Below are 12,137 nucleotides of genomic sequence, written 5' to 3' on the forward strand. Positions count from 1 at the left end.
TTTTAATATCCTATACAGTATGCATCCAGATACATACCAGATACAACCTATAGTTTAAATATTTGTAGTTTAAGTGGATTTAACACCAGAACTTGAAGACTGTGAGTTATGAAGTCACAGACAAGGTTAATTTTATATGGTGTGTAACACAGATCTCAATTTATACAGCTTTTAGTGACATTCTTGCAGAATCTTGTAAGATAAAGAATTTAAGAGTCTGCTCCAACTCTGTGCATTTTTGACACCCACTAATTAAAATTATTGAATCGTTTAAATCAATTCCACAGAAATGGTGTTTCCACCAGCAAACAGTGAAGTCTGAAATTACTTTCAGTATCTGTCAAAACCAATTGCAGAACCAGCAGCAATGACTGCAGCCACCTAGATTAGAAAATGAACATCAAGCCCAGTATTTACACCTGTTAACAAAAGTAACTTGGTTTTTAGAATGTGTAGGTAACTTATTAGAAAATCACTTTTTGAAAGCAAAAGCAAATGGAAACAGGTTTAGAATAACATAGTTTCTGTTCTTTTCATTGGAGATTTTTTTATATATCTGAGTTATTAAGTTTATAATATTGCTTTATGATATGGTAATATTGAATTTGTAAGACCTTGCTACTTCTGCCACCAATGATAAAACTGGGCATTTTATAACAGAGGTAAGATTTGGTTCTTCACGCTCATTCTGTTCTATTAACTCAGTACCCATGAGGTTATTTTTAAAATTCCTATAAAGAAGAATATGAAAAACATTAGTTAACTGACTGTAACATTGCTTTAAAATTGTGTTACCACATTTTAAAAAAATAAGTAAAAATTAGTTTTTATTTTACATATCGTCTGAGCTTGTCATTATATTTTTTCATACAGCAACTGTGAAGATTAAAAATACTCTTGAGCAATCTTGTGTAACTTATAAATTGTTTTTCCATCTGAAGGTGGGAGACTCATCACGCACTGTTAAAAAACAAGACCAAATTAGTCACACAGCAACATTTGGATCCTATTTATAAACATCAGACAATCTCAAACCTAACCTGCACATGCACATGTATATCTACACCTGTAATTTTTTATTAGAACTATGGAAATATTTTCCTTCAGGCCAATGTTCAGTTTTAATGGAAGGTGATAAACATTAACTGTTTCACAATGTAAGCTACCAAGATAGAGAGTGATTAATAAAATGGGTTTAATGATCATTGAATCATAGAATCATAGAATCAACTGGGTTGGAAGAGACCTCAAAGATCATTGAGTCCAACCCTACCATGGTTACCAGACCATGGCACTAAGTGCCACATCCAGTCTCGTCTTGAAAACCTCCAGGGATGGTGAATCCACCCCCTCCCTGGGCAGCCCATTCTAATGCCTGACTACTCTCTCCATAACAAATCTCCTAATATCCAACCTAAACCTCCCCTGGCAGGGCTTGAGTCTGTGACCTCTTGTCCTCCTGCTGGTTGCCTGGGAGAAGAGACCAACCCCCACCTGACTCCAACCTCCTTTCAAGGAGTTGTAGAGGGCAATAAGGTCTTCCTGAGCCTCCTCTTCTCCAGGCTAGACAACCCCAGCTCCCTCAGCCGCACCTCATAATCCTCTGGTGATCCTCTGGTTATTCGAAGTTGAGAATATTAAACTTTCTAGGTAGTAAGAAATCTGAGGTAGCAGAGCAGTTGTTGCATTTTCTGAAATTTCTAAACTTTAGAGGAAAAAAGTCTGTGCTGCAAAATTAAGAGCAGCCCAAATATTTTTATGTCTTCATCAGCTGTGATGTGAAACAATGACCAAATTATTAATATCCAAACATGGGAGAAAGCTTACATGCACATATTGTGCCACATGCCTGTTTTTAAAACATTATTTTACTGTTTTAAGTAAGAAAAGCAGATCTGTAAAGGCAGCATCACTCCAAACTGAAGTTATACAAGTTATGTACCAACAAAAACTGCAATCCCTCGTATGAAGTGGAAAATGAATGCAGCAGGCAGCATATGGCCATGGTTTGCATCGAGTAGCTCTCTTGTAAGGCCTGTCACATTCACTACCGATACTGACAAGATATTCCTCTGGAAAAATATTTTGTGAAAATTAAGCAGTGTTATGACTGCAACTCAAGTCTTCTGTAATGAGAACAAAACCTGAAGTGCTGCAACTCAGACTATGTGGAAAGGACATCAAAGGATATCAAAATCAAATGAGCCAGTACCATGAGTACACAACCATTTGTATGCTACATGCTCAGAACCAACAGTTTTCCTTAACAGATGTCCTTAACTTGTACTGAAAAATGGACAAAGGTCACATGATGTTAAGTGTTTATTATAGATTTGGGCCTAAGCTTACATTTAAAAATTCAGCAACTGTTTTCACACTGCAGAGATCAGCGCAGAAAACCTGTAAGTATTCTGATGAGATTGCTTTCCTCCTTCTCTGTGAGCTCAAATGGAAATTCAGAAAACAAAACAAACCTAAAAAATTCAGAGGGCACTTCTTGTGCTTCCTGGAAGGCAGAAGCATGCACCTGAATAAAGGACCTCCAACTGGAGTACAAGAGGCATAATAATTATTCTGATTAGTATCTCTTCTAGTTATTTAAATGTTCTAATAACTTCAAGTAGTTAATACTTTGGGAACAGATAACCGACTGTATCTGCTATCTCTTCAATTCTGAGGCAAGCTGAGCTATTTTTGCCCAGTAAACATGATAAGGGTGTTTTTGGAAAAATAAACAAATGAACAAAACCTTAAGTCAGTAGCTCACTCAAACAAATTAATTCCTGGACATTCAAGATAGATATACACAGCCTTTTGCAAGGAAGAGTGCAAGTCTGCCTTTACAGAGAAAGTTAATTTATCCACTACTTAATCTAAACAGAAAATGCTGTTGCTTGAGCTAGTCTGGTAGTGAAAGGAATGGATAAACAGTCAACAGCACCTGATGCCTTTGGGGAATCCATTGGAGCCAAACTGGAGAAATGTGTAGGTCAATAACATATATCAATAACCAAGAACTGAGAGCAAATTTAAAAGCTGATGCAGTAAGTATCATATTGGTAAGCTTCTACGGCATTCTGCACAAAATAAGCTTAAAGTCATCATTTTCTGGACTTCAGTAATGACTGCATTCATGTGACTCTAGTCTATTTTCTTTGAATAAAAAGCAAGTCATTATTATAACAAAAATTAAGTCTCAATTGTTCAATTAGTACCTAGCAGCTGTTAAACAGCTGTTAAAATAAACAGAAGGTCTAAGTTGAAAAAGTTACACTGATTCTATGTTGTCACTCAGGTTGGTAAATGCTGAAAATTTGAAACAGCTGTAAATATTTGTGTAATTATTGACTTAGAAGTAGACAATTCTGGGTGCAGTTATGTAATGTACAGGAAGAAATATTTTCCTTAGTTTCTGGCTGAATAACATTTCCACATGCACATGCCATTACGGAAATAGAATACTTGTCACTAAGAGTAAAGGCACAATGTAAAAACAGTAAACTAAATACAGCTGCTCTACTTAGGTACTGTACTAATGACAAATTGTAACTATTTGCCCTGCTTGATTTTAACCATCTCTAGATCACATACACACAAAAATGTGCATTCAGGAAAGGCAGAAACTGAAATGTAAACCCATAAAATGCTATGTACGTGCACACTTTAGTATGAATTTCATAAAATACACAAAGGTATAAATGCTACTGTTAGGAATGTCATCCATGTATGTATTAACTAAAAATTTGCAGGTATATATATTGCAGTAATCTGTTCTCTAAGCATGTCACAATTACTCTATAAAATATTTTCTAAAAGTTTGGAAATACTGCACTATATACTACTCCTAACTGTCTGAAGGAAAATTTGCTCTAGAAAATAAGGCATTAAAATACAGTGAGAAATAGTATACAGAAAACCAAAATGAAAATAAATAACCCTCCTTTCACCCTCCATCCACAACTTACACACTTTTCCTTCTTTTTCCAACTTCTTCAAGTGGACTAGGAGGTTACTTTCTGCTGCTGCAAGTAAGTTTTCAGGGATTTCCTAATGGAAACAAAAATAGGCATTTTGTATTTGTTAAAATATCCCCCAATTGTTTTTTCAATATAAGGAACTCATGGTTTATTACCACAGATTTTCCTTTTCTGAACTGCTGTATAGAACATTCAGTTATATAACAGAAAACTGAGATGACTAAATCAATTTTACAGCAGTTAAACTAGTAGTCTAACAACACATTTTTGTTTACTTTTACTCACTTTTTGCATTATCCATTTGTATTATACAAACTTTGGCCAGCACTAAGAAGACTACTCTTCTGAGCTTGGTCTGTACTGAGTTGTCAGTGTAGCTGAGTATTTTTAAAGACAAATTTAAGATGCAGTTCTCCACAGATACCTATCACTTCTATTCCATGACAACATTTGCATCCTAGAGCAATTAGCATCTGTAAATGAGTAAACAATTTAAAAATACAACAGCTCCAGGAAGACAAAACATATCTTAAAATTTTTCAATGCTCATTAGGTAAAAACCAGTAATATTGGCTGCCCAGAGAAGTGGTGGATGCCTCACCCCTAGAAGTGTTCAATGACAGGGTAGATGGGGCTCTGGGCAACCTGGTCTCATGGAAGGTGTCCCTGACCATAGCAGAGGGGCTGGAAATACATGATCTTTAAGGTCCCTTCCAACCCAAACCATTCTATGATGATTGCTCAAAATCCCCCTGCTTCAGCTCTTATCATCCTACAAGTAAAGCTCTTTTTCTTTCTTGAAAATTAAAAGGTTCTCTAAATAACATGAGCATAGTATGAAAATTCACTAAAAAACTAGTGAAATAAATTGCAAAACATTAAAATGCTGTCAAAGCACACACTTTTTTTGTGTAATATAAAAATTTAGTAGTTCTGAAGAAATTCATATCAAATAATGTAAGGACAAGTGGTTTGTGATTTACAGAGACACAAGAATGGCTGTATCCATAAAAACTAGTTGATCAGGCAGGAAACCTGCAGAAACTGAACTGCCACAGGTACATCAGCACTGCAGAATGCTCAGTGTGACACAGTCATTCTTCTGGCAACTGGGGATCAGCAGAACCATCATCAGTTGTGAAGCTCTTACAGACCTATTCACAGGACACAGTCATCGGCAACTTTGACACCTTCCTCCAAAGGAAATGCTGTAACTTATCTCAGCTTGCTAGGAAGGCACAAATTACAGAGGCTACATGAAGAATGATGAAGTGCCAAGAAAGTACTCTTACACCTGTCTAACGACACACACAAGCTACCCAACTTCTGCACCACAATATCCACCTCTGTGGAACTGCAGTTTACCTGCAACCTCCTGCAGACTGATAGACCAGGAACTAAACGTTTTAACCAGTCTTCAGGAGATGCCCAACACATGTTGGCAAATCAATGACTAACGGTTATGTCATACTTTTCACTCAGAACCAAGAACTACAACTTTATTTTGGCTCGGTCCGATGAAGCTCTGCTTCAGAGCATCAAAATAATGAAATAAGAAGTTTCTAAGCATCATCTGGTCCCACTCCAATGAAATGCTTAAGCAACACAATTTAAATGCACAGTCATATGTGAACCCTGAACAAGTAGAAACCTTTTATTTTTTCTCTTTTAAAAAGCCACCATGGTCTTCACTCAAAGACTTAAAACTGCTACATACAATTGTATGAACATAACCTCAATTTTCTTTTAATCAACAATTACCTTGTATACTATCTTTACAAGCTCCGAAGATGTATATGATTTTCCAGTATTCTTCTGGAAAACATTTAGAATTTGCTGTTCACGTGCAACTCGGTGAGAAATGTAGTTTTGGATTCTGGTATTTGCATCACGTACTACTGGGCCATGACCTAAAATCAAAACACATACACCAGAGCACTATTATTACTAACCTTGGAATTAACAATGCCATTAAATAATTGAAACATTCTTATATAAACTGGTAGATTTAAAAGCCCTAAGAAACTATGGATAACTTTACATATCACCCTGACAGTATCCTTGATGTCAAATTGTCAGACAATCTTTGAATGTTTTGGGGGGAGGGAGGGTTAGGTTTTTTTAATGTAAATAGGCCAAAATTAAGTTTGAATGTCTCCATTACAGTCTGCATTAGGATGGAAAGGAAGAATTAGTATACAGAAAGTCTGAATGAGGAAAGGGAATACTTCAGATGGAACAAGGAAAGCAAAGGAAGACTACTTTAGGCTGTTAGAAAAAGGGAAAGGAACATCTGATCTGCTGAACAGATTAAAAAAATTATATTCAGATTATATTATCTCTGTTTGCCTGCCTCCCCTGTTCCAAAGCATATTGGTACTGATGATTTAAACTGACACTGGCCTTTGAACAATAGTGGCTGATGGAAAGGACTCACAGATTACTGTCCTGTTGTGGGACTAGCAAACACCGGGGCGAGAGATTTAACACCTTTAATTGTGACAAATAAATTTTCCAGGACAGATTTTCAAAACTGATTCATATACTGTATTTTATTTGCTTAAATACACTTTCATAAGTATGATCAAAAAAATTAACAGAAGACAAATCTGAGAGTTACAGGCACAGAAATTAATGTTTTACCTATAGAGAAATTTACTTGCATGAATATTCATCACATGCTTTTTATAGCAATGTTTCCTATTTCTTTGCCTGTATACCTCACCTGAAGTAGCAGCAGCAACTTCCAGCTCTGCCAGTCTAAACTCCAAGTAATTTATAAAAGGGGTAGAACAGAAACTACTGTAAAATATCATATCTTTCTTTTAGAAGTTATTTGGTGTCATCCAAATCAGAGAGTTTCTTTCGAGGTTCTCTTGACTATTGAAAAACCCAACACCTTATTCTTTACTTGTATTTTTAGGTTAACTGACTAAATGGGTTTTAGTTTTGAGGCTTTTTAAATTAAAGCTTATTTTTCCTGAGGATAGGCAGCTTATTAAAAAAGAACGACTAATGTTTCATGTTTTGAATATATGTGAAATCAAGTGTCAAAGGAATCTATCCTTTACCAAGTCAAAATATTTATGCATATCTCAACTTATAGACTCACTTCAGCAGATCTGAAATTACTAAGTATACATTGAAGCCTCCTTTTTATAGTATTATAAAAAAGACAGGTAAATATAAAACTATACTGACATATGCATAGATATTTAATGATGTCAAACATATTTAGTCTGAAGCTATTGTTCCTTACAAAAGAAAAACCAAATAGAACAGTATCTCTATTATATACTATTTAGAAAAACAAAACTTTACATTTAGAAGAAAGACATTAAGATACATAGAGCAGAGACTATAATGGTCACTGTCCATCCTCTTGCATTCTCTAATGACAGAAGTCTCCTTTAAGGAATCAAAATTAAGGCATGCACATGGAATCACAAGGCAGTCTTAAAACCTGTCCCTACTCTTTTGAGGGATTTAATTGACTTAGACTACAAGACCAATGTCAGTACCTGAAATGGAACCCACATTTTGCAAAGTTAAATACATCCACTACATCATCTGATCCACAGCCATTTTGTATACAAGCACATACATTAAAATGGTGTCAGAAAGTTTGGATCCAGATGTGGATCTCTCCCATCCATCATTTTTCAATAAATGAATTAATACCTGAATAAATGTTAAATATTTCTGAGCATATGAGAAGTGCTCTCAAAATATGACTCTTTCCATGAATTTGGGCTTTATATCAGTTTCATATTATTTCCTCATAACACACTGTGAAGTAATAGAGTCTTACTTTAAATTACAGCACAAAGGATAAAATTTAAGAAAACAATTGGCTCATGAAATTCTGCACAGATTCCTAACTCCAGTATGTTTTTTTTCTGTACTATCAAGGAATGTGGTTCATTATTACAGGATGGGGAGCCCTCTGCTGACTGAAATGCCCTTTTCTAGTCCCAAGGATTCTCACCAAATATTGGCTGTAAATACATGTCACGAATATTCTGCCTGAGTCATTTCCACATTAAAATTTAAAAGAGACATGAAAGGGAAAGGATTGGCTAAATTCAGATCCTGACACCCAGGTAGCAGTCAGCTTGTTAAAACAGATTCATCTAATTCTGAGGCTGCCACGTGAGTGCTAAAGCACGGATGGGAAACAGAGAAACAGGTCAAACATTAGAAAGACCTAAATCTGCAACACAGACAAAGTACTGAGCTTATATACAATGTATTGGTAAAACAAAATACCTTCAGCTATAGTTAGCCAACAGGATAGACAATTATTCTGATTGGGCAATAGCCATCTCTTACACAACTGTACATACATGTTGTGATGCATGGATGAAAAAAGAAAGTTAGCTCCAAACCACCTCAGTCACTGCTTGTCACTGAAGAAGCATAACATCAGCCTGGCTTCCTAACTGCAGGTACAGTATGAACACAGTTACAACAGCAACAAACAGTCACAGATAAATGGCACAAATATTCAGCTTTGGTGAATGTGTAATCTAGGTATGTAACCATTAAGAACAGAGTGAACTGCAACTGACAAAACTGATAAACTAAGTAGAATTTGGCATATATGAGGTTTTGGAAGGCAGAAATTCAATTGGAGGAACAGACTGTGTTTTATAGGTATTTAAGAAAGAAAGTAGAACATTTGATTGATCAATAGATTGAGACACCTGAGGCTAAAATATTGTTAGTTTTAGCAGTAGTCAAGTCAATAAGTTAAGCCAGACACTATTCTTTTTACATCAGCCTCCATATCCATGGAATATCTGTAATGATGTTTTTCTTAAATGGCATTTTAATGCTTAGATCTTACAGCACTTAAAGGACACCTACTTCAAAAGAAGGCTATTTTAAGCGTGAACACGAGAGATCCGGTTATGTAGGCTAAACATAGATGGTTAATGGAGCAAGACAGAACTGGGAATGTAGACACAGTAGCTCAGAATGACAAATTGAAGAAGATGAAACAGAAGTAGTCAGAAAAAATCCTGAGAAGTAGCTCTGGAAAAGCAAATGAGGAGCTTAAGCCTTGGTTAGACAATGAATTCGTAAAATGCAGTCTTATCAAATAGACACGTGGTTTGTATGAAAAGTAAATGTATTCCCAAGGTTTGGAGGAGAGGACAAAAAAATAAAGGGAAGTCATAGACTGAATGAATTGGAAACTTATTTTTGGAACATGATGTTTGGGCTCTTGGCTCTTGTTCAAATTTAAGCTAAGTCATTAACTAAAACAAGCATTTGTCAGTCCTGCAGCTTTTCAAGATGAATTTGTAATTCACCTGTGCTGCAAAGGACACATCTCTCTCAAACATTACTAGGTTACTCATGGTGGCAGCGTATGTGGGGATGAAAAGGACCAAACGAACGACGATTACTTTTTCTTCCAGGGTAACATTAAGGCATATGGATAAGAAAACCAAATTTGCTGTGTGATTCCAACAGTGAAAGATTCCAGCCTCTGAAGGCCTTGGCCATAGAAACACAAGATTCACCCTCAAATGGAGAAATTTCAGGAAGGAAAGATACCTATCACTAACAATTTTTCAAGTCTTGCAAACCACCATGCCATAAAATCCTCTTAGCTTAGCACTGGATATATATTAAGAAATGGACCAGAACTGTTACATCAGTAATGGGGTTTCATTGTAGTAAGAGTTCTCAAATTCTTAGAGGAGGTATTTAAAAACTACACAGTAAGAGAGCAGTTAAAAATAGAACCACTTACCTGGATATATCAAATCTGGTTTCATTTCTAACAGCCTTTTCAAAGTTTTCATGTAATCATACAGGTCTTCAATTACTGTTGTTCCTTCCCCTAAAATACAGTCACCAGAAAACACAGCATTTTCTTCTTCTAGATGCAAAATCATATGATCATCAGTGTGTCCTGGTGTGTACAAAACTCTGTTTGAAGAACAACAACAAAAAAAGCGTAAGTTTTTGATACAGCATATATGCTTCATAGAAACAAATAATTATAAAATCATACACTTGAAAAGCAGTCCAGAGTAAGTACCAGAAAAAACTGACCAAAAGAGGCTGAAAAGTTGATGTAACCAGGCTATCACTTTGTCTAATCCCAGTCCATTTCCTTATACCATGTACAAAACACACATCATCATGCTTTTACTTACCTGACACATCATAATACAAGTGCATTAATGGAGCTGACTAGTCATGTAGAATTTGTGTTACAGAGGGCTTTACTCTGAAGCTTAAAAAAGAAAATTTGATGTTATTTCCAGATTGAAAAGCGTGAAGTTCTTGACATACACCTTGCCCTTAGCAAGAGAGGATGAGGATGATGTTGCTAATTCTTTTAACAATGAACTATAAACTTCTGGACCCAACCCAGCTACAGTTCTGTCGCCCAAAATTTATTTTTCCCTGAAAGCCCCATGACACAGTGGAGCAGAGCTGTCAAATACAAAGAATTATGGCCTTTTTAGCTGTTCTATGTGCAGATCATTATACACCTGAATGGTAAGGATTAAGGACCCACAGCTTGAATGAGCATTACATTAGCAAAGGGCAAAGGGACAGTGGATAAGTATATAGTATATGGTAACCTGAGCTGCCAAGGAGCTGCACTGTGGTATCCTTCCACTGTGATTTCTGAAAGGCAGAAGGCCTTATGCTGAGGTTAATTCAGACTGAAAGTGATACAACTGCAACCAGCATCACTGCTGAATTTCATCAGCATCTTCTTGTTAATGGCAGATGCACCAAAGCAGTGACTGGGAACAGGCAGAGGTGGTGCCAAGCATGGTGCACAGAGCAAGGTTAACCAGCACCCAGCCACAGTGATACACAGAAGGATTGGGAGGCCACAAGTGCAGCACCATCCTGTGCAATGACTTCCAGCTCTTACTGAAGACTAAGTTCAGCAGAAGGCAGGTGAGGAATCACTCTGTGCAGTCAACATTAAAATCAAGCTGATGGGTTGTATCTTGCCTTCGTAGGAAGTGCTATTCTCTGGTTCTTGATGAAACATTACCAGGAAGCCTAACCACATGGAAAAGTAATGGAAAAAGAACCCAAGATTGCCTGGCACACCTTGAAAACTTGAAGGTCACTAACTTAAAATTTAACATGCAGATACTGCTATTTTGGAATCAGTGGTGGATCTGAGAGTATCTTTAAAGTGCTTTCCAAATTAATCAGGTGAGAATACCTCCTTTTAACCAAGCATGTTTGGCTGTGTTACCCCTGTCATGACCCACCAGTAGGGGATGTGATGTTCATTATAAATTCTTGTCATGCTGAACAAAGACATTGGAAACCCCTATGCTTTATGGTATAATCATCTTAACTCTGCCAACCAGCCCAATATTTGGTCTCAAAGGTGTTGGCTAGCAACTCCTTAACTTTTACAAGAGACTTCAACAAGCTTCCAACTCCTGCAACAAACCTGAATATGGAGTAAGGGGTAGAATATGATAGCCACACTTTGCCAAGACAAGAGAGAAAGAGAAGATCACCATCCCTTAGATTCTGTGTTGGTCCAGTGTGCTGGTTTGAGCTGGAGTAGAGTTAAGTTTCTTCATTGAGGCTAGTATGAGGCTATGTTTGGGTTTTGTGCAGAACACAGAGTTGATAATGCAGAGATGTTTTTGTTATTGCTGAGCAGAGTTTACACAGAGTCAAGGCCTTTGCTGCTTTCTGTACTGCCACGCTGGCAAGGAAGTTGGGGATGCATGGGAGATTGGGAGGAGACACAGCTGGGACAGGTGACCCAAACTGACCAAAGGGATATTCCATACCATATGACATCATGCTCAGTATATAAGGTGGGAGGAAGAAGGAGGAAGGGGAGACATCTGGAGTGATGGCGTCTGTCTTCCCAAGGAACCATTACACGTGATGGGGCCCTGCTCTCCTGGAGATGGCTAAACACCTCCTGTCTTCAGGAAGCAGTGAATTAATTCATTGTTTTGCTATGCTTGTGTGTGCAGCTTTTGCTTTCTCTATTAAACTGTCTTTATCTCAACCCATGAGTTTTTGTAGCTTTTACCCTTCTAATTCGCTCCCCCATCCCATTGGTGGGGGAGTGAGTGAGAGGCTGTGTGGTTCTTGGCTGCTGCTGGGGTTAAACCACAACATCCTGCCAACCAACAGGTC

General features: G+C 37.0%; 1 protein-coding gene across 1 annotated transcript; it reads right to left on the bottom strand.

Annotated features, from left to right (window-relative positions):
- Positions 1–772: 772 nt before the first annotated feature.
- LACTB2 (lactamase, beta 2) lies at positions 773–9,921 on the bottom strand. Its single transcript, XM_009078238.1, has 4 exons — positions 9,742–9,921; positions 5,739–5,887; positions 3,966–4,047; positions 773–960 (listed from the first exon to the last, which is right to left on the bottom strand). Exons 1-4 carry the CDS (start codon positions 9,884–9,886, stop codon positions 917–919), a joined length of 420 nt encoding a protein of 139 aa, XP_009076486.1. The 5' UTR covers positions 9,887–9,921; the 3' UTR covers positions 773–916.
- Positions 9,922–12,137: the final 2,216 nt, after the last annotated feature.

The sequence above is a fragment of the Acanthisitta chloris genome, unplaced genomic scaffold (genome assembly GCF_000695815.1).
Source record: "Acanthisitta chloris isolate BGI_N310 unplaced genomic scaffold, ASM69581v1 scaffold46027, whole genome shotgun sequence".
Taxonomy (NCBI): domain Eukaryota; kingdom Metazoa; phylum Chordata; class Aves; order Passeriformes; family Acanthisittidae; genus Acanthisitta; species Acanthisitta chloris.

Coding starts and splice junctions, on each gene's coding strand:
- LACTB2 (XM_009078238.1), bottom strand. CDS start 9,886: ATGATTTTGCATCTAGAAGAAGAAAATGCTGTGTTTTCTGGTGACTGT. Junction 5,888..9,741: donor ACCAGATTTGATATATCCAG/GTAAGTGGTTCT, acceptor TTTTGATTTTAG/GTCATGGCCCAGTAGTACGT. Junction 961..3,965: donor GGAAAAAGAAGGAAAAGTGT/GTAAGTTGTGGA, acceptor GTTTTTTAACAG/TGCGTGATGAGTCTCCCACC.